The 27,370-nt window shown below is 38.3% G+C and overlaps 2 protein-coding genes across 4 annotated transcripts; one reads left to right on the top strand and one right to left on the bottom strand.

Moving 5' to 3' along the window:
- The first annotated feature begins 278 nt into the window (after positions 1-278).
- trim3b (tripartite motif containing 3b) lies at positions 279-20,242 on the top strand. Of its 3 annotated transcripts, XM_079448696.1 has the most exons (13): positions 6,733-6,958; positions 10,548-10,729; positions 11,134-11,374; positions 11,879-12,030; positions 12,209-12,389; positions 12,465-13,197; positions 14,135-14,238; positions 14,423-14,590; positions 14,733-14,901; positions 16,989-17,048; positions 17,919-17,989; positions 18,084-18,224; positions 18,446-20,242. In XM_079448696.1, the coding sequence occupies exons 2-13, from the start codon at positions 10,584-10,586 to the stop codon at positions 18,596-18,598; spliced, it is 2,319 nt and encodes a 772-aa protein (XP_079304822.1). In that variant the 5' UTR covers positions 6,733-6,958; positions 10,548-10,583; the 3' UTR covers positions 18,599-20,242. The 3 variants fall into 3 exon arrangements, with proteins under 3 accessions (XP_079304824.1, XP_079304822.1, XP_079304823.1); XM_079448698.1 differs by lacking the exons at positions 6,733-6,958; positions 16,989-17,048 and adding an exon at positions 279-500 and having other exon boundaries at positions 18,446-20,035; XM_079448697.1 differs by lacking the exon at positions 16,989-17,048 and having other exon boundaries at positions 6,736-6,958; positions 18,446-20,035.
- trim47 (tripartite motif containing 47) lies at positions 20,235-25,722 on the bottom strand. The gene is made up of 8 exons (XM_079448699.1): positions 25,460-25,722; positions 24,956-25,173; positions 24,798-24,843; positions 23,549-23,644; positions 23,227-23,451; positions 22,410-22,432; positions 22,166-22,281; positions 20,235-22,038 (listed from the first exon to the last, which is right to left on the bottom strand). The coding sequence occupies exons 1-8, from the start codon at positions 25,697-25,699 to the stop codon at positions 21,509-21,511; spliced, it is 1,494 nt and encodes a 497-aa protein (XP_079304825.1). The 5' UTR covers positions 25,700-25,722; the 3' UTR covers positions 20,235-21,508.
- Between the last annotated feature and the right edge of the window lie 1,648 nt (positions 25,723-27,370).

The following is a 27,370-nucleotide window of genomic DNA, read 5'->3' as shown; positions in this document are numbered from 1 at the left end:
ATATTTGGAAAACTATTAGATATTTTAACTATAAACCTTAATATTTTGGAAATAAAGTATATTCTCTGGATTTCAAAACCAGCCCCTAGTTACAGGAGAGATTCCTCTGTGTCTAAATAATCGGTCCTCTCTCTCGTCTGCCATTTTCCTGTTGCCTTGCAATTTCACTCAGATCATTGGCTAAGCTCATCCCCACCTCTCATAATCCCAGCCAATAGCCTTTCACTATCTCCCATCCCTCTCTTTCTCCTTATGAGCATCTCTCTCGCTTTCTCTCTCACACACACACATTATATACCTTCGCTTGCTCACACCCTGCTTGCCTCTTCCGTCCTATCTGCTTTTCTTTTCTGCTTTCTGGATTGCTCATTATATCTCTATTCTTCTTCTTCTTTGGGATGAGGGTCTGCAAGGCTGGACGGGTCCGTGTTCGGATGCTTGGCTGAGACCTGTCTTTCTCTTTCCTTTCACATCTCTTTCTCTCAGCTGCTAGAACTCACGTGAGTAGGGCTTCGAGGAATTTCCCTCTTCTCTCTTTTTCCAATGCCGCGTGTCATGTCTTTTCCGCTATATGCGTTTATCAATATCTCCATCTGTCCGTGCCTCTCGTTGTTGTGGATTTGTATAATGCAGCTTTCAGAAGAAGCGCGATGAATAATTTACTGCAGCGTCTGGCCTCTCCCTTTCAATCAGCTGGGCTTCTATGACAAGCGCATATATGCATGCATGAACACACGAGGGAACGGATGCTGTGGAGATACATAATAACAAACATTCCTGTCTGCCTTTCACTGCTGATGGGAAATGTGTGTGTGCGCAGAGAAACGATCAGTGTTGTGTGTGTGTGTGTGTGTGGATGAACACGTAGATGTGCGTGTAAACACAAGTGTGGTGGCTGTCTCTGATACAATGGCTTGTGTGTTTGCCTGCTTTCGCCTTGATGTCACCTGCTTTGGTGGTTATAATACACAAGAGTCATGCAAGGACAAATATTTTATTTAAATAGATTCAAGAATCGAGAATAGATTCAAGGTTTTTTATTTTCCACATTTATGCTTAGTTACATAGAATATATTACAGATGTGCAGCTGTTTTTATCTCTCAGTAATGATGCAGCCTCTGGTCACCATCCGCTCCACCACAAAGATATCCCGTATTAAAAACAAAGTAATTTCTTCTGTTTGGCATCTATAGACTTTTATCAATGGCACACCCTGTTATAATGACATGATATTATATGTACTGTGCAACTACAGTCATTATCCTATTACATGTCTATTAATTATGTAATAATGATAAAACAGAGAATCAAGGTCAGGGCTGATGACACACATTATAATATTACTTTATTAAGCATTACTAAAATACAGCTGTTGATGTAACATCTCTGATTATGCTTTTTATTATTCTTAGTCACGTTCATATGTTGCTCTTTCGTAGTTCGAGGGACTTCGAGTTCTCTGACATGTATATATCTAGGATCAGATAAAGATAAAAACAAACACAGACTAGAATTCAGAACTAGAATGGAATATTTTACAGAGATTGTAAAATACTCAGAGATTTATTTGGTTAAAGTTAAATAGGAGTGTCATAGTTTGCAACTTTTATGGTGATAGTTATGGTTGTCTGATCCTCTGCAAGTATCCGAGAGAGAGAGAGAGACGTGATGTGCGTCCTGTCTGTTGGGTGTGATACATTGTACTACGCTCAATATAACCAGTTTATCCCATTGAGCTCAATTTATAGAGAACCAGAGCTGATAAGTGCACATAACCACACCCATTACTCACAAACAAAGATTGCCAGAGGAAATTCTTAATCATAATTCAAACACCATAACCAGTTTCTATTTCAATGCCTTTGCATGTTGTTGCATTTATTTGCAGCTCTTTACTATGTGCAGTGTCTTTGTTCCTAAAAACTAGAGTATAAAAGAAACTAAAGTATAAAAACGTAGTCTATAATCCAATAGAAGTCACCAGAACTGCTGAAAGCCAAGATTTTAATGGTTTGATCTCACCAGAACGTATAATGAATAAGCATGGTCTGAACTTGTTATTGCTTAAAATCACACTTTTATTATTGTACCTAAGGAGTTACTGTGTACCTTTAAGTGATAGTATACCCCAACATTAAAATTCTGTCCTCATTTACTCACCCTCTAGTCATTTCAAACCTGTATGACTTTCTTCCTTACGCAAAATACAAAAGAAGATATTTTGAACGGTATTATTAACTGGCCCCCATTCACTTGCATTGGTTTTGAATCTACACAACAGAACTTCGGTTAACAACTTTAAAAAAATATATCTTCTATTGTGTCCTGCGGGAGAAAAAAAGGGTTTGAAATGACAAGAGGGTGAGTAAATGATCACAGAATACAAATATTTGGGTGAACTGTCACTTTAAAGGCACTGTCAAATAAAACGTTTAACCATGTACAGTTTTGTACCTTTTTCTGACAGTGTAGTTTTTGATTTGTTATGTATATGTTTTGCAAGGAGTTGTGATTTGCAAACACAGTTACAAACATTTGCCTCAGATTTGTGTGGAAAACAAAACCGAGGTAATACATGCAGTGTATTTACAGTACATGGCATGCTTTTACATGTTCACACGTGTGTGTGTGTGTGTGTGTGTCTCTTTTGGATTTGTTTTGGAAGTAATCAAGCATTCTGTGCACTAATACAAGCCGAAAGCGTGACATAACATGCATATCTTTGACAAAACAATAATTTTAAAAGCATTGATCATACTGTGCTATCTTCAACAGGGCTGCAGAGAGTTATTTAGATTTTTAGCGCTCAGCGTTTTCATTTTTGTCAGTATAAGGGGTGCAATGGAGGATTCTTGGCTGAATGTTATTATTGGCTATGTTTTACTATTGTTTTTACATTATGAATGTGGATAAGAATTTAATGACGCATTGATCTTGTTGTCAGTTGGTGACTTTGACATTACAATAACTTTAGATAAAGATTTAGGTACCCTAAAGTTAAAGTGTTCAACTTTTACAATGTTCTCTTTGCAAATTATGCTGAGATGGAAAAAAGTATTTTATAATATATTGAGCTCCGGCAGTCACGTGAACAACGCCATACTGGCAGGCAGCGACAGCCGGGAGCGAATATGAAATGAATGGCGCAAGCACGAGGCAATAGAGCTCTTTAATTCAAAAAACATAGAACTGTGCATAGCAAAACTTAATAGTGTAACTTAAACATAACAGTTCGATGTAATGCCCCCGAGGTATGTTTTTAACCGGTGTCAAGAAACTGATAGCTTTCCTGACCTACCTCATCAACTTTTAATCTTCCTACTCCGGAGACTCTTTAAAAGCCTGGAGTGGTAAAAATTGACTTGAAATTTGTGAGGGATATTCAACTTTGGAGTCTGCCGGCTTTAACCTGCTTTGTTGTCATTGGAAGGGTAAGTCAACTGTGTTGTAGCTAACGTTATCGACTCTAGCTGTCCTTGTTTTTAGGTTGCCAGCACAGCTATATAACAGAGTACAGTGACATCATAAATGTTATGAAATCTGGGAGATGTCAGTGACGTGTTGGTTAGCACGTTTTATCACTGTTAACCATTTAATCGTCTATTGTGGATTCGGGATCCTTAGGAATAGGATCAAATGATTTTCCCTTTGCTCTGAGCTATCCAAACATTAAAATTTTACAATTTGTGAAGTCTGAACAGCCTGGTTTTTAAATTATTGTTTGACCACTATAATGCTACAGCAGCTCTAGCACTCTCCTGATAGCCTGCCAAAATGGCGGAGTTCAGTTTGTGTGACGTCAACCTCCGGAGCTCTATACAGTACACACTTCACCTTTCTATTCAATGTTAATTTATGCAAAGATGTTACCAAAGCAAAATGCTTGTAATACCCACTGCAGTTTTTTGGTTATTTGCGTTAGATGCGTCATGCCACTCCAGAATCACAAGCTTTCGAACATCTCAAGTGTCTTGTCCTTTTCTCACTATTCAAGCTGGGAAAAACGCATGTGTACTATCTTTGTTCAAACACTCCAAGGGGGTTTGTGTGTGAATGTTAACTTGATGTATGGCTCTCGGAAGTCTTGACCTAGTAGTTTATATGCTCGAGGCACACACATCAGATTATTTTTGGCCGTCTCATTTATCCAAAAATGCGTGCATTACCTACAGGAACATTTCCAGAGAGAGAGTAGATTTGATTGGACATGCTATTCAAGTTCCACCATGAGACTTAGTGTGCATGCTTGGATACTAGAGTCATATGCTCTTTCTCTCTAAGCAGGTTACACGCTAATGGTCCCCCATCAGCCACTGTGTTAAATTCCCAGTGATCTGATGCTAACTGGTGGTCAATTACTGATTCACAATGTCAGTTACATGCCTTTAACAAGAAACAGTTTGGAGAAATCCCGTCAGTGGAGAGCAAATAAGAAAAAGGATGCTTTCATCCATATTTCATTGTATATTTTCATCATCTGGATAGATCACCTGCACCTCAGTATCTTCTATATCTTGGTTGTTTCTTTTCGACAATATTGAGAGTAAGTGGAGAGCAAATAAAAGTTTTGTTGAAGTCACTTTAGAAGAGATCTCCATCTCCACTGTTTTATATTGTGCTCAAAGTCTGCATTTAAGGCAAGATAAAATAAATTCTAATGTTTCTCATAAGATTTCTTAAATGTCAAATCTCTCTCCATTGTCGACAGTCACGTGTTAACATTTTATGTCAACAATTATTCTCATTATTATTAATGTAAATTATACTTACTTTATTTTTATACATTTAAAAGAAAAGCTGTAGCTTTAAGCTACATACCTCAGACAAACAAAATGTTAGGAACCTTAGAAATCTTTACTCCAAAGTCTCTGTAATGACAACTACAGGATGATGAAATGTATCTCTGATGTGATATCTTTCTCCTCCATCCTCCTCTATGTCTCTCTCGCTCTCGCGCTCTCTCTCTCTCTCTCTCTCTCTCTCTCTCTCTCTCTCTCTCTCTCTCTCTCTCTCTCTCTCTCTCTCTCTCTCTCTCTCTCTCTCTCTCTCTCTCTCACCTCTCTCTCTCTCTCTCTCTCTCTCTCTCTCTCTTGAATGTCGCTCTCCGCGTGCCCTGCGGTATCCTGACAGCATTCTGTTGAGTCATGTTGCCTGCAGCTGGAGTATCTCGCCCTCTCTACGATTGCACTGACATGCTGTATTACATAACCGTATACAGCTCCTGAGGGCTTCATCTGAGCAGAGCGGACTAGACACACCATCTAATTACACTTTATGTAAAGATTAATGAATGCACGCGCCAGAAAACTTTAATTACGCCTGACTGTTTGTGGAGTGTTTAAATGAGAGCACTCATTATTTCTTGGTCTTTGGATAGCGGCAATAGATTCACGGCAACACTAGATGGAATTGTATTCGATCCGCTTGCTTTTACTTGAGTGATTGACAGTGTTGATTTGCACAAATCCAGACGGATGGAGACGTCTTTTTCTGACAGCGCAATCCCAGAGTTCCCTGCAGTCGAGTGAGCGCAGCCAGTTAAGATCTGAATAAAATGTATGTACGTCATTTCTAAACTCCTGACAGCTGGAGTTAAAGCTGTTAAGTAGGTCAAGGAATGGCAGTGGATGTGCTTTCAAGAATTATAATCGGCTGCTTCTCAAAATATGGTTGAAATGGTTTTCTGATTCTTTTTATGCTAAATTTTCTCACTTTTGATAGACCGTACACCCCCCAAACAGCAAATACCTTTAATTCACTACAAAAAAAAACTTTTATTATTATTATTTTCATTGCTTTAGTTGTGCAAATGTATGATGTGAATATGTGCATTGCACATCTGCATGGTGTGATGGTTCAAAGTGGCAAAGTGAACATGAAAGGTATAAACTGTGGTTTGGAGGAAATAAGAGATTCAAATCAAAGACTCAATCCTTACAGATTAATGATCGACTGATATTTTCTGTCTAATCTCTACCACCTCTGCTGAAGGATTCATATGCATAAAAACATTTAATAAAGAAAGGCATACATATGCGCCTATAGATTTTGATATTAGATTATTTGATTTTGCGTTGTTAAATGATGTACAGTTTTCCTGAATACCTAGTCATTGCAATTCATAATCCTTAAATCTCACTGCACCCGAGAGCGATGACATCATATGTTACATAACCATCATATTTTAAGTCTTTGAAAGCGAGTGGGTTCATATTTTCCATTTCTGGTGCTAAATTAGATCAACCGATTTAACAGGACTAAAAATGTTAAAGAAAGTTAACATTTAATAAGATTGCAAAAATGAATTACCACATCTGTGACAAAATGTGACAAAACACATAGTTTGTTTCTTAAAATGTTTCACTTTGACTTTAAAATGCGTTTTAGCTGAAGTTTTGACACATCGATTCATGTATTTTGCAATTCCAATTGTATATTTAATATAAATTGTGTAGTATCATTTGTTGTGCTTCCTCACAATATTCAACATTGAAAACATGCAGTATTCAAAAATATAGTAACTTGGTCCACATAAGTCCTCTCCCTTTCCCAACCCACCCAATATGTCAATAAAATTGTTCTCCTCTGAGGCAACCCATGCCTTAAACAACATAACACTCAATAGCCAATCCCAGCAGAGGTTGTGAGAGGAGCATGTCTTGTGCATTCAGCCTTGACCAATGGTGTATCACAATGGGTGCGGTTTATATTCATCCAGCCGCCCACTTTGTGACATCACAGCTGTTGCTCAGGCAGGGAGATTGAACAAGGCGTGAGGACGAGGAGCTAAGTGAGCGAGGGAAAAGAGTAGAGGACACGAGCAGGAGGAGCAATGCTTTCATCTAAAGAGATAGAGGAGAAGTGATCTGCGTTTAGCCACTAGGCCCTGCTGAAATCTGGACATAGAGCATCGATGAAACCTGCAGGAATGAGATGAGCGGGCTTCACTCTGTGCGTGTGAGTGCCGTTACACTTCCCTCTTAGGTTCTTTTGAGTTTGTGTGCATGTGAATGAGTGGGATTGTTTTGTGTGCTTAGTGGAGGAGTGAAAGACTGCTACTATGAAAGAGAAGAATGCTTTTGTGTTTGTGTAGAGCTTCCTTCCTACGGCTGCTTGTCAGAGTCTGTGTGAGGTTAAGGAGTGGTCAGTGAGCTGCTTTGCTTAGTATCAGGTTCCTGCTTTTATTGTCCAGCCTGATTTACCAACAGCGTTTAAGGAGAACACAACTCGACAACATCTTTAAAAAACGTGGTCAAGCTGGTTTTTGGAACATGGTTGCTAGTGATCCAGCTCGGACCAGCCTGAAACCAGTTGCCATTTTGGATATATAACTATTATTTCCAGTTGAAGTTTTCAGCAGAGACATTGTGATGTGACTGAAAGTTGAATGGCAAAATTGGTGTCGTTTATTTACATGTCAAGTTTTAGGTGTTTAAGAGCTCAGCATCTGAACTTTTCGTGTGTGTACACAAGTGTCATGCACACCGTGACGTGTAGGAGTGCATTGTGGGATAATTTTGTAAGAGGCTGGATGAACAAATGCTGATTGTTGTTGGGTTCCTTTTTTGAACAATGACGCAGTGTTTGGTTTCTCAATTGTGACACAGACTCTATCTGGGTCAAGGTTTCTGACCAGTGGTCTGACCCAAGTGATCTCGCACGCTTTTCAATGAGGAAAGTGCAGGTTCTGCATTAAACCCAAATCGCATCTTTTATGTTAATATTTGGGTCATTCTAAGGAAACCACTAAAACATCATGGCTGTAAAGATTTGAATTGTAAAACATAATTCGATAACACAAACAATGATCATAATAAACATAATTGTGTTCTTAATCTCTACCGCTTGCACGAAGCATAATTTTAACATGAAATGATTTATTTATGTATTTTATGTCTTTTTTACTGAAATTCTCATTACCGTAACACATCACGATTTGTTTGACTGCATTATATGTTGTGATTCAAACAGAATAAGTTAGGATATTGTGGAAAAAAACAGTTGGATGTTTTTCAAGATGTTCTCAAATGAAAAAGAAATCACTGACATAATAATATTAATGTATAAAATAGTGGAAAAAGATTATCCTTAATAATCTCATCCTTCATAACATATTTAAAAGACTATTTAAACACACATAAATACATTTACATTAAGTTTAATTTTATGTGAAGACACACATCTGCCAGTACCTTTCAAACGGCTAACAGATTTACATATTACTTAATATTGTTCTAGTTAAATATTATTTTCATGTCATGCTGTGTACATGTGATGCCCTACTACCTCAACTACATCTTCCAGTCTGTAAGTTGCCACTGCATGTATTGTATGCGTGTCAGAGAAGACTGAAATTATTTTTAGATGTGTGCGTCATTTCAGACCAGTTAATTATTTGTTTATAAATAGTCTTGCACTTATTTTAAGTAGCATGCGCAAACAGTTTAGTTTCCAATGAAGTAATCGAACCTGCCCAGATGCCTTTCTGAGTCTTGTGTTGCCGCAAGAATCTTAGCTATGTTCGCCGGTACTTGACCCTTTATTAAGTGTACCCTAGTTAGACATGAGTCTTAATATAGCCCGTATACATCAACACATCAAATCAGAACCGCTAAGTCAACCGCTTTCCTGTGGCTCAGTGGTTAGAGCATGGTGCTAGCAACGGCAAGGTCCATGGGTTTGATCCCAGGGGATTGCACATTGTTAGAAACAAATTTAAAGTACAATGCAATGCAAGTGGATGAAAGCAACTGCCAAATGCATAAATGTAAATGTATATAAGCCATCTTTAATGTTTTGATGTTGCCTTCATGTATATGTCCATGAGAGTAAATGACTGCAAGAGAATCAGCCCACACAAGCTGTTATTATAAGTGTACTGAGAGAAGAAGCACTGGAGTAAACGGAGGGACAGACTCTCGCTGTCAAAACTTATATAAAGTGAGATATAAGGTTGATGAGACATAGACAGTTTACTATAATGACCTTGTTTTGTCTATATTGGGTATGAATATTACATGTGATGGGGTAAGTTGTGTCAGTGAACTGTGTTTCTCCCTTTAAATTTAGTAGGTTCTTTTTCTACATGACTGGTTAAATTAATTTAATGTAAAAGTAGATGTATCTGGCTCTTATGCATGTTGGGCAATTGCGTGTTAGAATTAAAGATTTGTCATGGACTCCTAGATTATTTTTCCCAAAATGGAAGCTGTGATGATTTGCCTTCAAATACTGTGAACATTTTACAAATATTCTTTATTCTATTTATTTACAACTATTTCACATTCAAAATGAAAATTCTGTCATCATTTACTCGCCCTCTTGTCATTTAAACCTGTGTTACTTTCTTCCGCAGAACACAAAAGAAGATATTTAGAAAAATGTTGGTAACCAACAGTCGTAGGTCCCAATTGACTTGTATTGGTTTTGTGTCCATACAATAGAAGTCATTGGGGACCAACTATTTTTGGTCACCAACATATTTCAAAATCTCTTTTATATCAGTTTGCCACTGGACCTATATTTTACTTGATTTAACTTTTATTAAATGATCTGCTTGTCTAGAGGAAATCTCAGAAGTGTGACATCTTATCCTGCTCTTCTCTTATATTGCAGAAGCATGTAATGGGCACAGCAGTAGCTCATTTCCAATTAGTAACTTATCCGTCTATCAGCTGTTGTGCATCTCATCTGAAAAAGTGGCATGAAGATTAACATCATTTATTTCCCTCCATCACACAGTAATCCAATGTTCTACTCGCATGAAATAGGTTTTATTAAGTGCGCTGCAGAATAACTGTTGTCTATAGTTCTGGTCCGGTTGTTATTCAGTGTGTGGCTGTGTGCAAGAGAAAGTGTTTCTTAATACGTTCTCATAGCCCGTGGCAAAGTTTTTGCAGAATTTGTAATGGCACAAAACCTTTTGTAGGCCTTGTTTATACTGAAGGCCTCTAGAGTGATGTTTGCTTCTGTGTTTTTCTCTCATAAACATGACTGCACTGCATCGAGCCCAGATTTGTTTTGTCAAACACAGTTTAAGAGCTGCTTTTGTTTTGTTGAGGCTTATTAATAATAAAAGGAATAGTTTATCCATTAATGAAAATTCTCATAGTTTGCTCACTCTTATTCCACAAAAGATATACATGACTTTTCAGCTGAGCACACTTAGATCCCAAAATATCAAGGCTCCAAAAAGCACATACAGATCCATCATAAAAGTCATTCATAAGACTCGTAATAGAAATTACTTTGACGTAATAAATGACATCTGAGATTTGCTAGAAAAACTAATGTTTTCCTATGTATTTGGTGAAACTAGTATTTTAGTAAAATAAAAAATACAATTATGTCATTTACTCGGGTCGTTTCAATGTATCACTTTAAAGTTGAAGTGTGTAATTTCTGTGGCACCTAACTGAATTGCAAAATTCAAAAGGCACACTTCACCTTTGAGATGAACGTTGGCCTCATTTCATAACACCTAAATGTTGAATCATTCACATTTTTGTTTCTGTGGGAAGACTTTACATTTTAAATGTCATTTCAGGTTGAGGTGTATCCTGGCTCCCGGCCCGCTCTGTAAATGTCTGTCACCATGGCAAAGTTTGAGACTGGCCGCACCAGCCCAGTGGTCCGGCAGATAGACAAGCAGTTCCTGGTGTGCAGCATTTGTCTGGATCATTATCACAACCCCAAAGTCCTGCCCTGTCTGCACACCTTCTGTGAAAGGTCTGTAATGAAGTATTTTGACCACTTTACTTTTAATATTTACTTTTAATGATTAAAGAAGATGGGAAAATAAATGATGAGGTGAAGGAAGGGTAACAAGAAAATAAAAAGGGAAAGTGACTTAAGACAGATTCAAACCACTTAAGGCTTAAGCACCGTGTCTCAATGCATATTAACATGAACATATCAAATTTGGTACACACACATTTTAATAACATGCTCAATGATTGAAATATAGCTTTATGTTTATTAAATCGAGTGAACTTCGTTTAGTTACCACTGACAGAGTGGTGAGTGCAGTATGACATTGAGACTGTCTTTCATCCTGTAAAATATCTCTCAGATTGTTTTATACCCTGTGCTTTGTGTCTGATTGATCTCCTTCCATTTTCTTCCTCTCACAGGTGTTTACAGAACTACATTCCCCCTCAGTCCATCACGCTCTCTTGCCCCGTGTGCCGACAGACCTCCATCTTGCCGGAGAAAGGTGTAGCGGCACTGCAGAGTAACTTCTTCATCACAAACCTTATGGAGGTCCTGCAGAGAGACCCAGAGTGTTCTCGGCCGGAGGCCAGCAGTGTGCTGGAGTCAGTCAGCGCGGCGGCTGCAGGGAAACCGCTCTCCTGTCCCAATCACGAGGGAAAGGTGAGCCTCTCTTCATTTCCTCAGTCTCCAAACACGATTTGGGAATATTTGGTGGGAACATAAAGCAACTGTTGGTGTTTTATGAGGTTGTAATTTTCAGGATATGCAAATATGAATCTTTGATCTTTGGAGGGAACCAGTTAAGGCTGATTCAAGCTGAATCCTTGATGTCTCTTTCATGTATACACACAAGCTGACCTTTTGACCAAGGACCATTTTCGGTCATTGTTCGGGACCTAACTTTAATTGTATTCATGGAAGATTCTGTATGGTGAACATTGATCATGAGGAATTCCCTAACCATAACCCTTTTCTGCCCAATAATCAATGTCACACAATGTCTGCTTTCTCCATTGTTTTCTCTCTTAATTGCAAAACAAACAAAAAAGCTGCCATCGGTTTCTTTTATGTATCTTCAAAATATGTGTATTTACATGTTCAGGCCTGTAAGTGTACATTAGTCTAATAAAAAATGACTAAGTTGCTGACTGGTGCCATCTGTAGGTGATGGAGTTTTACTGCGAGTCGTGTGAGACGGCCATGTGCCTGGACTGCACAGAGGGGGAACACCGGGAGCATGTGACCGTTCCACTACGGGATGTTCTGGAACAGCACAAAGCAGCACTAAAAAAACAGCTAGACGCTATTCGCAACAGGTGCACGTGCATGTTTAAGCATTTTACTTTGTTTATGCATTTTTGAAGTAACTTTTATACAAAGTTCATTTTAGTATTTGTGTGTCCTTGACAATCTAACCCACAATCTTTTTCTGCGCTGGTAATGCAATGCTATACCAGTTGAGCTACATAAGCACTTATTCTTTTTCTTGGCCAGATTGCCCCAGCTAACAGCTGCCATCGACCTTGTGAATGAAATCTCAAAACAGCTGATCGAAAGAAAAAACGAAGCTGTCAATGACATCAATGTGACGTTCGAGGAGCTGGAAAGAGCGCTTCACCAACGCAAGGCCGCTCTCATCACCGAGCTGGAAAACAGCTGCAGCGCCAAACAGAAGGTCTGAAACCATTCAAGGTTAATTCACACTTTATTTTTCCTCTCTCACATCGTATTTTTTCTGTGGTCTTTGCAGGTGCTCCAGGCGCAGTTATCCTCCCTTCTTCAGGGGAAAGAGCACATCCAGAGCAGCTGCAGTTTCACTGAGCAGGCCTTGAGCCACGGCAGCGCAACTGAAGTCCTCCTGGTCCAGAAACAGATGAGCGAGCGGGTGAGCGCCCTCACCTGCCACGACTTCCCCGTAGGGCCACACGAGAATGCACACCTAGACTGTCAGATTGAAACCGACGGCTTACGGCGGTCCATTCAGAATTTGGGAGTTCTGCTGACGACAGCCGCGGTGGGACACACAAGCGTCGCAACCGGAGAGGGGCTCAGACACGCCCTTGTGGGTCAACATGTCACCGCGACTGTTACTACCAAGGATAAGGATGGCGAACTTGTGCGAACTGGTAACGCCGTGCTTCGGGTGGAGATTACAGGACAGGATGGAGCACGGGCAACGGAGGTGGAGATTGTGGACAATAAAAATGGAACTTATGAGGTGGGGTACACGCTCAAGAGCGAAGGGGAGTACTCGTTTTCTCTGATATTGTATGGACAGCCTGTGAGGGGCAGCCCCTTCAGACTGCGAGTGATAAAGCCGTCCGACATGCCCCAGTCTCCGGATGACGTGAAGAGAAGAATCAAATCGCCTAGCGGTACAGGAGGTCATATCAGACAGAAAGCAGTACGGAGACCCTCAAGCATGTACAGCACCACCAAGAAAAAAGAAAATCCGATTGAGGATGAGTTGATTCACAGAGTGGGTAAGAAACACTTAGATGTGAAACAACACATGTGTGGGTGAATGATCAAGTTTACTGTGTTAGGGAAGCTACTCTGAACTGTAGTATGACAACAAATATGGTCAAACGTACCATGAACAAATAGTTGGTGTATATGGACATAGAAATATGTGATGGTTTAAATACCCGTGAAGGGTCTCTCTTAAGTTTTTAGAGCATTTTTTATTTTGTAAAGCATGATTTTTCCATAGTCAAGTGCCGCTTTGAGAATTGTCACATTCATAAAAGTCCATATTCCTCATAAAAGGGCACATTTAAAATGTAATAACTAGTTTATATTCTAAGAAGAGCCAGCCCTTCTCCATTTGTTGGGTATTATTGCTTCTGGTTTGTGCATTTTCATTCACAGAAATCCTAGTATGCTGCCTCTCATGTGCTTTTTTATCCATTTTTATTTCCATCATCTTAAAACAGTATTGACATACAATATTTCCAATGCCTAGACTCTGTCAGCTGGGGTTTGGGAAAATGTAAACAAAGGGTTCAATATATTGGTAATAAATAAATTTTCTGAGAATTTATACAGTATTTCATGTTTGGTCAGCAAATGGCAACACTGGAATTGCCCCTGTAAGCTACTCTTAAAATGAAGTTATGATGCCACTTCTCAACTGCGTTTGTGTGTTTACAGTGTGTGATTGATTTAATAAACCAAGCAGAGTATTGTTGTACAGTACACAACTAATGTGACTTAGCAGCTAACATGTTCCAGACACATTGAGTAGTGGTGCTGGTTTAAATCTGTTTCCTTCTCTACATAATTTCCTGTTAGCTTTGACTTCTAATACAAAAAAAACTTCTATATAATAGGACACTTCTTGGCAAGAGTAATTCCTAATGCCTTATGTTCAAATCCTTCTTTTAGTTGTTGAACTGAAACTGTGTCTTTGTCTGACAGGCTCTCGGGGGAGAGAGAAGGGAGAGTTCACTAATCTACAGGGCATCTCTGCCTCCAACAGTGGGAGAGTCATTGTAGCAGATAGCAACAACCAATGTATACAGGTTGGTTACCTGGCAAAGCATTGAAATAATAAGTAAAAGTATTTTGTTCAATTGTTTGTAATGTGTATTGTTAAAAAACTGAAACGGGAAGTTTATCTGGACCAGCATTGGACCGCCGTTTTTCGAAGTGGTCTATAAAACATAATGCATGTTATTCAGTGCAGTCCATTGTGTTTTTCTAAAGGTGTTTACAAATGATGGCCAGTTCAAAGCACGCTTTGGGGTCAGAGGTCGCTCCCCGGGTCAACTGCAAAGGCCAACAGGGGTGGCGGTCGACACAAATGGAGACATTATTGTAGCTGATTATGATAACCGATGGATCAGCATCTTCTCTCCCGATGGGAAATTTAAGGTGATAGTTATTTAAGTGATTTCTGTAAAATGGCAAAATTGCTTTGGCAATAAACAATTGCAGAATTGCATTCTCTCAATCTGTTTTTTCTTGTTGCAAATATCATATTCTAACTTCTCTTAATTTTCTGTGCATAATGTAGAATAAAATCGGTGCTGGACGTCTGATGGGACCCAAAGGAGTAGCCGTGGACAAGAACGGTCATATCATCGCTGTGGATAACAAAGCCTGCTGCGTTTTCATCTTTCAGTCTAATGGCAAACTGGTGACCAAGTTCGGAGCCAGAGGCACTTTAGACAGACAGTTTGCAGGTACAGAAGAAAAGCGATCAAGGCATCAATAACACTGCTGTTAATCCTGTCAACCCTAGGTTTTGAAGCATGGTAGCTGGTTTGTGCTGGTTTAAGATGGTCATGTGCTGCTTTAAGCTGGTCCAGAGCTGGTTTAAGATGGTCCTAACCCAGCAAATGACCAGCTACCATGCTTCAAAGCCTACCTAACCAGCATACGCAGTTTTTTTCAACAGGGAAGGAGTTTCAATATTTAAGTGGTTTTAACAAAGTTGTGCACTGGAACATGTGAGATGGTGTGCGTGTTTGTAGAGTTGCGGAAACTTTGTTCACCATTTAACCTGATCTGAACACATTTTCAAGCCAAGCATTGCGTAATGTGATTGCTTGTCCTCTAACATCTCTTTCTAACATTCATTCCCCATTTCTTCAGCTCAGGAACTTCTTGTTGTGATATACAATGTCAGCGATGATGGAAATTGTAAATAAGGGTTTGGAGAAACACACTTACAGTCCCTTTCAAACTATATAAACGTATAATCGGTTCAAATGCTGAAAATGAAGCGTGTCAGCACATATACATCATATCCTGCGCAAGATGAGTGATGCACTAAAGGTTCTCAAACTTTTCAGATCAAGTACCACCGTTAAAATAAGTTACCACCTAATGACCGCCATAGAAAATCACAGGAATAAACACTCAAATGAATAGAGCTGTGAATCCTTATCTTTTCTGTAGTGCACTGTAAACATGGCTCTGTAAATGACTTTTATGGGGGATTTATTAACTTTATGGGTACTTGCAGAAAGACTTCAATGTGGAAAGAATATTTAACACAGAAGATAAATATACCTAACGTTATACAAAAACATCGGGAGAACAGCTGTATATAACGAACAGAGACTTACACGTTACTGCAGCAGCTTTTGTCAAAACGGCACATCAAACTATATCGCAACTCTCACTGCATTGATTAAACCTCGAGTAGATAGAATTAGCACTTTACATCAATAACAACAGCTTTAAAGAGCGGCTCAAGTGCGGAAATACATAAGAAACCTAATTTCGGAAGAGAGAGCAGAGGGACTCACAAGCATCTGTCTGCCCTCGCTCTGTGTTTGAGCTGCCCGTCGTTCGCCTGAGTTACATCAACCAATGATAAATAAACAATAATTCATACTATCATCAACTATTTTAAAATTGCACATAGGCTGAGATGTATCCGGTATTAATCATGTACGAAACATTTAAACTTGTATTTAAAACACAAAATGTAAATTAGAGTTTTCTGTCGTGTCACGTACCACCGAGGTCTCTTCAAGTACCACTAGTGTTACACGTGCCACGGTTTGAGAACCACTGTACTAAAGCATTGTGGGAGGAGACGCACTCCCCACAGACCATTGCGTATGTGTTTTGTGACACAAAATGGCCAGATTTACCCAGGCTTCAGTTCCAGTGTGCAAAGCAATGTAAACTCATCTCTTATATTCATTCTGCCGTAATGTTTCAGTTAGCCTAAGATATATTTTAAGATGCATGTGTCTGTTAGGATCATTAATGAAGGCCAATGCATGCATTTATTATTTCAGATGTTTTATTAGCATTTTCAGTGACTGAACAAAAATGCATCGTGTAGATGAAACAGTTAAATATGAGAAACTGTGTATATTAATCTGACCCAAATACCTTCCCCTCACGTAGATAACCCCCCAAAGTAATTTCAAAATGAAATAAAATCTATCTTTGTACAAATAAATAATATTGAGCCTAAGCTATCTTCAAGATTGATAGTTTGGAGTCTTACTGAGATGTTGGCAAATATGTCTTTCTCTGTTTGTTTATTGTATTGAATCCAACTTTTACTAACCTTAGGAAAGCAAGTGCATGTGGCATGCAGGCTTTTTACTGAAAAACAGATGCATGTTGGATTTAAACATGCATCATTACCCTTGCGTTACATGTCTGTTTGCGCACACGCACTGAAAGATGGTTTGCATCCCTACCCCACATCCCTACTGTTTTGAAGTGATTTATTTTAAGTAAACCCCTTTCCGTGCTGTCATTTTTTGTTTACCTTTTGTCTATGTTTTCCCATTCCTTTTAGACAAATGTAGAGCAAGGTTTGCACTGGAGCGAAAGTTTAGTAAATCTTGCCCCGGTTTCAGTAAGTATTGAGTGAATTCCCATCTCCAAATGTGATTGGAGATTTATCTTATGAAATTACCTAAAATGTTAGATGTCATAGAGAATAATACTGTTTTCATATTGAACAAAAGAATTGCTGCATACTGTTGTGATTGTGGGGTATAATGTGGAATTCAATACAAATAATAAAAAAGCTCAAGTGTGTCATTTCTGCACCATTCAAGCGTCAGTCACCCTTCCATGTCTTTTATTCGGGGACAGACAAACCGATTATACCGCATATTGTAACATCACCAGAGTGCTCGAATAAATCAACCCGTAAATACTTTAATGTAGTTTCTGCATATTAAAGGTAAATGTTTTTTCTAGGCCTGTAGAACGATTAATCGCATCCAGATTAAAGGTACTGTATACAGTATCTGTGTACTGTGAATACAAAGTTTATATTTTTAAACACATACGCATGCATTTAAACATATTTAGAAAATGTTTACGTTTATTTATTTCTCTTAACCAATAATTTAAATGATATATAAATGTATTTTTTCATTAATACAAAATGATTATGCACAGTACACAAACATAAATTACGTAAGCACAAACTTTTATTCTGTATGCTATTAATCGTGATTAAACATTTGACAGCCCAACCTTTTTCAAACCAAAAGAAATGACACGCATCAGCTTTATTCTAAAACTAAAAGCCTAATAATACGCTAGAAGGTTTCATTATACATTGAATCATGGGATCTATCGAATCGCATCTGGGGTCTTCAAGCTCTCCATCTCTTACCTCTCTTTCTTTCTTTCTTTCTCCCTCTCTCTCTGTTTCCCTATCATTTGTCAACTATCAATATTTCATCTCCATTTTTTGATTTTTTTCATTTAGGTCCTCATTTTGTCGCAGTCAACAACAAAAATGAAATCGTGGTGACAGACTTCCATAACCACTCTGTCAAAGTGAGTGCCTCAGCTTAATATATATATTATAAATGGTGCTTTCTAACAACTTGAATGAATATTTCACAAATATAGTTCAATTTGTATTTCTCAGGTCTATAGTGCAGATGGAGAGTTTTTGTTTAAATTTGGCTCTCATGGGGAGGGAAATGGCCAGTTTAATGCCCCCACAGGGGTCGCTGTGGATGTTAATGGAAACATCATCGTAGCAGACTGGGGAAACAGCAGAATACAGGTATACAATATGAATTCTTGTGAATAAAATATGGATTACTTATCCTGCACTGCACAGAGTCTGGTCCAATCAAATGTTCTTTAGAAGTCCCTTCCACTTAAACTTCATTTTTTCAATACAAAAAAAGTGCATTTGTCATTTGGATGAGATTTGGATGTCGGTTTAATGAGATTTTAAAAAGCATAAAACTCACTCTGTGTACCTTGTTGTTTCTCCCTCAGGTGTTTGACAGCTCAGGTTCATTTCTCTCTTACATCAACACAAGTGCAGACCCTCTGTATGGTCCGCAGGGTCTGGCTCTGACGTCTGAAGGTCATGTTGCGGTGGCCGACTCTGGTAACCACTGTTTCAAAGTCTACAGGTATCTGCAGTAATGCACTGAACCTCACCTGCTGCCACACGGTGCCACATCTCCTCCATAAACTCTGGATTCTCATATCAGCAAAATCTTCAAACCAAACCATAATGGAAGAATCGAATGAAAAAAAGCACTTTTCTTTGATCTACTGATTTTCACGCTCCAAAAGACTTCTATATTAAATGTTGTTTTTACATACTGCAACAGAAACCATATCGATGAGCACAGATTCTTGATGGAAACCATCATGTACACATACACATACACAAGTGTATAAATAAATAAATACATATAGCAAAACATTTTATCCACTGTCCTAAACAGTCTGTCATTTAATTTCCCATTGTGAAACTGACTAATCTCACGACTGCAAAACTAAATTGTGAATTTTGTTATTTACGTCCTGCTTTTGTACATCATACACAAATGTCTGTACATATTTGGTGTATCGTGTAAATGGCACTGGCTTCTTGTATCGTTCTGATTTACAGCTGAGATTTCATTATATCTGAGTGAAACGCTTTCAGCCAGCTTGGTGTTCAAAACATGCAGAATGAACACTGGATGTACCGCTCTGCTCACAGCAGATATCAACAGCACAGGAAGTGATGCTCAAACCAATAGACTACAAGAGCCAAAAGAAAGACATATTTATTTTTATTTTCCATTCCAAATTATTTATTTTTCTAAAGCACAAGACTACTTTACGTGGAGTTTAGAAATTGAAGAGGAAATAGAAATTCTAATATAGTCAAACCCGATTTCATGTATATTGCCTCTGGTTTTTAATGTTGTATAAAGATGATTACCTGTATGGAATGCTATACATCTTTGTCAATAAGTGTGGCAAACAAATATTCTCCATCAGTGTTAGTTTTTGCTTCATTTATTTATTTTTGTATGGTTTTGTACGTTCATGTATTCCTAAATCATTTGTTTTAATGTTCCACACCAGCTACTGCGTTAATTTAAATTTTGTGTTGTAAGATTGTGACATCGCGTCTCAATAATAGCCTATATTTTCTTTGTGATTCTGTATACGGTTTATGAAAGGCAAATTACAGTCGAGACTGTAAGCGTATATGTTAATATCTATGCGGAGAACATTTTCTTGCATGTTAACAATGACTTTACCAGCAGTCTGAATAGTTTCTGGGTTCAGCAGTGTGAGACTTTTAATGATATAATACTGCCAGGCTGAAAATGAAGAGATGTAATAACCAAAAGCATATATTGATTCTATAAATATATATATTGATTCTTCATATACACAAACTGTAAATTGACATTAGTTGCCGTAACTCAATCCAATGCATGACCCTGGAGAGATGATTTAGTAAATGTGCTTCATGGAAAAATCACATATGATCTTGTTTAACACATGAAGAATCAACCGTGTGTTCATTTTACTGGTCAGTTATTGCAGTTTGAAATAAAACTGTAAATACAAATCACTTGAAACTTCAAGCTTGTCTTTTTTGCCAAATTGAATAAACTTCGTATTAGTCAGCGACGTTCTGTGGCCCAAACTTTCCGGTAGACCTCCACAAAGTTAATCAATAACAGATTAATGAGTGGTTTTGATTTAATACAATTCAAATAAATGTAATATAAAATGTGAATTATGTCATATGAATTAAAAGGAAAGTATATACATTTCAGTATTTTAGATTTTATTTCCAAATGCCCGAACTACTGCAGAAAACGCTGAACATATTGCAGTGGTCTTAAGTCACACAGAAGTAAATCTACACATGGTGCCATCCTGCAGTTAGGCTCAAAAGTGATGTAACACTTCTTACATCAGCAATTAAAAACATTTGAAAACATTACACATACAAGTCAATGTCAAACTGATTTCTCATGAGAAAACAGAATGAGTAAAAGCACTCGATGATAAAAGTCATACTATCACAACAAGAAACGTGATTTTAGAACAATGCATTACATTTGTGTACATTGCGAGAGTATGTTCATGTTACCCTGTGCATATAAAAAAATCTAAAAAACATTCCCAAACTTTGTTTTGAGCTTGTGAAGAACCTACATTTTGGCCAGCTTTTCTTTATGCAATAAACACGGTGTCAACACCGAACGCGACACGGCGCATTCGGTGTGGACAAAATGTAAAATTATAATGTGTTCTATTGTCTTTTGTCGTGCAGTATCCGGTGAGGACACCGTGTAACACACAAAGGTCAATAACATCCGCATGTCTGCTCATCAACCAACAATACTCAACAAAATTGATTAAAATATTTGATATAATGAAATAAGAACAGTGCACAACTTTAGAAGTCATTGCACATTAAATTGGAAAAAAGATCTTTCCAAATATATGACCTAATTTGTTGCTGGAAACTCGCCGCATGTACTTGTTGCATAGCACCTATTGCAGTCTTCAGCTTAAACATCTTTGTACAACATTTTTGTAAGAGAACTTACACCCACATATCATTATAGGGTCATTTATCTGACAAACACTTTCAAATAATAAACTAAAATAACTAAATATGCCATATAATGGTCAAGAAATGTAAAAGTTATGAGACAAATATTTAGCTTTTGACCCGGACACTTCGGTCCATATTTTTACCTGTACATTGTACGAAAAAGACAACACTGATGTCATAGACAAGACTAAACGAAGCAGCTCAAGTTAAAATTAGCGTAAAACCTGCAGTCTCTCTACCTGAATGTCAGTGGGGCTACATCACAATTCACGAGAAATTCAATTCGCATCAGATTATGGTGTATGAAAACTCTTACGCAACAAGCTTTCAATTCAGTTTAACTGAATCCAAAACCCCTGCAGAGATTTGAACACTCCCTCCCAGCTTTCGGGAGGAAATACCCTGAAACGTTTACTTATGGGAAAGAAGCAACATTAGGAGCCTTGGTTTTTTTTCTTCATCTCTATTGGTTTTCAGTAGGAATGACATATCTGTAGTCGACTGCCTGGATCGTTCTTCCCGGGGCTAAAGAAAGGCGACACAGGTTCGTCAAAGTACGTGACAAAGTTATAGATGCGTTTCATGGTGACCGCGTCGAAAAACGTAACGTGGCCTCTGTCGTAATCCAGAAAGATGCCGACGCGCGGCGAGTTCCAATAGTCTGCTACGGGCACACGCGAGTCCTCTTCGTTGGCGTACAGCCGGTCTTGGAGACACAGACTCCAGTATCCGGCGGAGGGCGAAAGGTTGACAAAACCCTTGCGGTTGCTGTATTCTGTCGTGACGCCCAAATACCAGACACCTTTGTCCCGTACGTCCACTTCCCAATAGTGCTGTCCACTGGAATACTGGGCGGTGGCGAGTACGCCGAAGAAACGTGTGAAACGCTGAGGCATGTCAGGCTCCTGGGAACGCACGCGGCCCTCCTCAACCTTGGTGTCAAAGTCGCTGATGGCCAACGAGGGGTGAGCGGTGTCCAGATCTAGAGTCAGGTTCTGTGGCACTGCAGAAAAAGACAAGAAACGGTCAGTATGAATACTCCAAACATATAACGTTCTTCTCTCCATAAAACAACAGTTCACAATGACCACGGTGTGCATCATGATTCTTAATCTGAGTAAAGCACTAACTGGTGTGTAACACGTGCATCATCTTCTTCCACATGATGAGCTGAAAGGGGCCGGTGAACTCAGAGAAATCTGCAGGGCAGCATGAAGATTGAATGTTGAGGTTGGTGTGGCAGGGTCTGGAAGGAAAATAAACATGCTATGAGACATCACAGACGGTAGTTAATAGGGACAAGTAATATTTTTCAAAAGATGTATAGCATTCCATACAGGTAATCAATTTTTCAAATACTAAAGATCTACATACCTTGAGAATGAACTACTGATACTCTGAAAAAGAGAACACAATGTAAAACGTTAAATAGTATCAACAAATAAGCTTTTAGTGTGCAGGGTAATATCAGGGCCAATGATTTTCCATCATTCCTAAATTATATTTAAATGATAATAAGTATCATCATTATCTTGTTACAAATAATTTGACTAAATATTGAATATTAATAAACAGAAATAAAAGAATTAAATGCACACAAGCCTAATATGCTCATCTTGTAAATGCATCATTTAAAAAATCATGGCAAACCAATTAAATATAAATGTCTTATCATTACAATATGAAAAATAAAATAATAATATTAGATTACGATGGAATTCACAGACAACAAGAAAGTGATTTGTCACACAAAAATGAAACTTCGGAAATAATTTACTAATGTAATTTCAAACCTGTATGACTTTGTTTCTTCCAAATAACACAAAAGATCTTTTGAAGCATGTTGGAAACCTGCAACACATCTCTTGCATTGGTTTCTGTATCCATACAAAAGAAGTGAATGAGTGCCGGCAATGTTCGGTTACCAACTTTCTTAAAAAATATCGTCTTTTGTGTTCTGTGGAAGTCATTTAAGTTTGAAATGACAAGAGTGACAGAATAAATAATGACAGAATTTTCATTTTAGGGTGAACTATCCCTTTAATGCAACCACTGATCCAGACCCACACAGAATCTACACCCACAGCTACTGCATATTACACGATCTATTAGCTACCGAAATTTCCAATTTCTTATAAATGCCACTTCACACCAAAATAATGTAGGAATGTGTTAATTTTCAATTCTTCACCTCAAAGTTAGCCCCATCGCTAAGATGGTTCTGAATTTCAGTGATCGCTTTGTCCACCTTGGCTGCCTCGCTCTCAACGCGCTTTAAGTTCTCGTCTATCAGTCCAATAGTGGCTGTCGCTTCAGCTTCCAGCCTTTCCAAAAGATCATCCTTTTCATCCAACAAAAACTGAACCAGGGCACCAACATCATCCTCGATCTTCTCCTTCAGAGTTTGTTTTTTGAGCTGGGGTTATAAAAATCCACAACAGATTGTAGAAACGCTTTATTAAGGCACTCTGTATATATGCAAAGACAGTGTGGGAACCGCAGGTCTTTTATACCTTGACATCAGTTTTGGCCTGTTCGTCCGTGGTTTTCACTCTGCTACACATGGACCTCTGCCAGTTTAACTTGATGAGTCTTAACTTGAGCTCACTCTGTACAGGAAAATACAAGAATTTTACAAATGAGGTATTTCATTAACTTGCCTCTGGTTTATCATAGCTGTCAAAATCATTACTGAATCACAAATAGAATGCAGTAGTAAGATAATAGTAACACAAAATTAAAGAATCTAGCGGTTCGACAAATGGACAACTGTATATTATTATAGTAGCAAAATGGAGACCAGATGGGTGGAAAATATTAAAGGCGCAGTGTGTAATTTTTTTGGAGGATCTATTCAAAGAAATACAAAATAATATACATAACTATGTCTTCAGAGGTGTATAAAGACATCACATGACGAAGTGTTGAGTTATTTCTATCAACGAACGACGCAGGTCCCTTACATGGAATTCACCAAGTTGTTTCTACAGTAGGTCATAACAAACAAACAGCTCTACAGATAACGTTTCATACATAAGTTCTCTCAATCGGCAGATAAGCAAAAACGTGACGACATCTTAGCCCTGTGTCAGCCACCGTTGTGCTTCAGAAATGAGGGGAGGAGTGAGCTGTTGGTTGCAATTCACAACCTCACCACTAGATGGTGCTAAAACTAATACACTGGATGTTTTAATAACATTCTAGTGTTTATTTACCAGATTAATTTCCTTATACTATTTTATTGTTTTCTCTAAACAAAACATGTTTTTTGATTACATTTAGGCCATTCATTCCGAAAAGCTTTTATTTTGCTTTTGTCCAGTGACAGATTCCCTGTCCAATTTTGACCTTCAAGCCCGAACAAGGAGCACCACTACGTTGAACAGATAAAGTTCAACATAATGCTGTGTTTGTTAAAAACATCACATTTCAGTTTCCAAAAAACATTGTAAACATATTTAGTAGATACACACGAACGTTTTTTCTGGACGTTGTCACTTTGAGTTAGACTGTACTCCACGCAAGACCATTTTAATATTTTGTCTTGGAAGTGTTTAAACTCACATTCAAACATGTGTATGATGCTCAGTTACTCCGAGCTCCAACCCCAAGGTTGGCCATGTACAGAAACAGAAAGCGTTGATGCCATTCAGACAGAGATTACAAAAGACAGGATCTATAATAGTTTTACAAGACAACACCCTCTGTCTGAATCTACAACCCAGAAATACTTTTGAGTTACAAAAACGATCTAGAACTAACCTTCATGTCTTCAACCACTTCTGGAACAGGAGCAACATCGTGGTGTCTAAATAAATGACAAACAATTAAGTCATCACTACATTCTGACACCACAGGACACATCTGGTCTGTTTTGGGGGGGTTGGGGGGATTATTCCTTTAAACCTAGCGAATCTCACCTGTGGACTCTTGATTCTCGACACACCACGCAAATGGGCTTTCTGTCCGTGTGGCAGTACAGTTTAAGTTCCTCGTGGTGTCGCTCACATTTCCCGTCCATCTTCACGGGTTTCGCGGGAGCAGAGGGCCTACACGTTTTCAGATAATCGAAGTCGCTCATTTTTTCCACCAAGTTTTTCACCAGGTAGTTCTTAGTGAAACTCATTTTGGCGAACACCTGCAACAAGACAAACGGTGCACACCAAGGTCGTTAAAATACCGGTACTGTACTGACAAAACGGCCGTGCGGTGGTTTGTATCAGCTGACACAATATATGCTCAGACGGATCGAGTTTACATATGATGTCCATACAACATAGCGTCCGATTATTAGCCTATAGAAAAGCCGGTTCATGACAGTTAGCATCACAGACTCCAACGTATATAAATCTGCTATGTTCACTTGATCGCTAATATAACTAACCGATCCGTAATCTAGCAACGTTTATCAAAACAAACCACACCATCCTGCACTCCGGACACTGGTAACCCACATCGTCTCCTCCATTTTCCTCCCAGTGCATTAAAATGCACATACGACAAAAATTGTGGCCGCATTTTAAGATCACGGGGTCGTCAAAATAATCGAGGCAAATAGAGCACACTAATTCTTTCTGCAGCTCAACCCTCGAGTCTCCAGCAGTGGCCATGTTTCCCCGAGCTACCGTGAAACCGACAGATTTTCGACGGGGGATAGGGACCATTCTGGACTCACTTCCGGGTTCGGTCACGTGGTGTTCGTTGGCGAATCGGATTGGTTACGTGAGTGTTCCGGTCCAGTGGTTGCGCTGTAAGCATGTATGTGCACACACACACAATGCACATGGTGTTGTGGTATTTATAGGTTTATATATGAATGAATGAATGCTCTCATTAATGTATTATAAGCAGTTCACTTAGTTTGAGTACGAGGATGTGTACTTTGTTAATGGTTTTTATAAACTCCATAGAGGTCTATTGGAGTCTGTTTGTTTGTAATGATAGATAATAAACGACAGGGGGTGCTCAAGTCTTATTGAGTAGATGAAATAAAATCCCGTAAGTACATTAAGTTTTAGCTTGTTTTGTTAAATAAAGATTTAGCAAAAGGTAAAGATTGAGAGAGCTGATAAATACAATGTGTGCTGTTACCTGTAACAAAAGATGAGTCTCATATTTGTTATTCCTGGCAGGCTATGTTGTTTACTCCTCCAGCGTTGTTTTAAATTGACTGCTTATGCTCTAAAAGGCCATTTAATAAAATTCCTCATTAACTACAACTGGCACACTTTGACTGTGAAAATAAGACTTTCAAAGCTATCAAGTCTCAAGACTTAGTTTATTTTGTGCTGTAAGGCCCATTACATAAAAAATGCATTTAGCACTGGAAATATTTAGCAGTGAACCATGTACAAAAGTACAACATTTGACCATTAATACCATTTTGCACATAAAAAAGTATGTTATTGTGCCCAAAATGTCGTGCTTGTTTGTTAGCCTCACAATACTACATCGATGGAAAGTATCCACAGATTTCATTGCATAGCACATTTCTTTCAATATATTAACAACCCGATGAGGTCTGGAGGTGATCGACATGTGTTATGAGACATACAAACACAATGATTTTGGTTCTTCATTGAAAGTGAAGTGTGAAATAGAGTTCTAGGCTAATGGACGTGAAACGCTTGAATGACTGAACTATAGAAACAGTTTTAACCCTGACTTCAGCCAAATAAGTGTAGATTTACCATCGTGGATGTTAACTGTGCAGAAATTGAAGAGAAATCCGAGTGATTACCTGTGTCACAGTTTTTACCAATAACCATTAAAGGGTCCTCATTTCCTCATTTACTCGCCTCGAGTTGTTCTAAATCTGAATCGATTTCTTTGTTCTGATGAACACAGAGAAAGATATTTGGAAGAATGCTTGTAACCAAACAGGAAAAAATACAATGTTAGTCAAAAGTGCCCCAGAACGGTTTGCTTTCCCACATTCTTCCAAATATCTTCTTTTGTGTTCAACCGAACAAAGGAATTTACAGATTTGAAACAGTTTGGGAGCAAGTAAATGAAGACAAAATTTTAATTCTTTGGATGATCTGTTCCTTTAACTGCATCTATTCTAATGACAGGACCGCAATATTTAGGAGGTCATACATACGAATGTATAAATAATAGTAAAGGAATTATATATATATATATATATATATAAACAGTAGCATCCAGATAAAAGGTAACAAAATGATTGAATGTAAACTTTGTCATAACAACGAAATGAAACGCATATTTAGCATTTCTCCATTTAGAGCTTGGCAAAACACCTGCAACAGCAGACAAAACTGTAATACAACTATGTAAATATTTAACACTTATGCATAACAGTGAAACACACA

The sequence above is a fragment of the Barbatula barbatula genome (genome assembly GCF_947034865.1).
Source record: "Barbatula barbatula genome assembly, chromosome: 24".
Lineage (NCBI taxonomy): Eukaryota > Metazoa > Chordata > Actinopteri > Cypriniformes > Nemacheilidae > Barbatula > Barbatula barbatula.
This window is presented reverse-complemented; position numbering and strand designations above follow the sequence as displayed.

Excerpts from the sequence above, each read along its gene's own strand:
- trim47 (XM_079448699.1), bottom strand. The coding sequence starts at position 25,699 with ATGGTCCCTATCCCCCGTCGAAAATCTGTCGGTTTCACGGTAGCTCGG. Across the intron at positions 25,174-25,459 it reads AGTGTCCGGAGTGCAGGATG|GTGTTCGCCAAAATGAGTTT; the intron begins GTGTGGTTTGTT and ends GTCTTGTTGCAG. Across the intron at positions 23,452-23,548 it reads AGGCCAAAACTGATGTCAAG|CTCAAAAAACAAACTCTGAA; the intron begins GTATAAAAGACC and ends TTATAACCCCAG.
- trim3b (XM_079448696.1), top strand. The coding sequence starts at position 10,584 with ATGTCTGTCACCATGGCAAAGTTTGAGACTGGCCGCACCAGCCCAGTG. Across the intron at positions 13,198-14,134 it reads TGAGTTGATTCACAGAGTGG|GCTCTCGGGGGAGAGAGAAG; the intron begins GTAAGAAACACT and ends TTTGTCTGACAG. Across the intron at positions 17,990-18,083 it reads TCCATAACCACTCTGTCAAA|GTCTATAGTGCAGATGGAGA; the intron begins GTGAGTGCCTCA and ends TGTATTTCTCAG.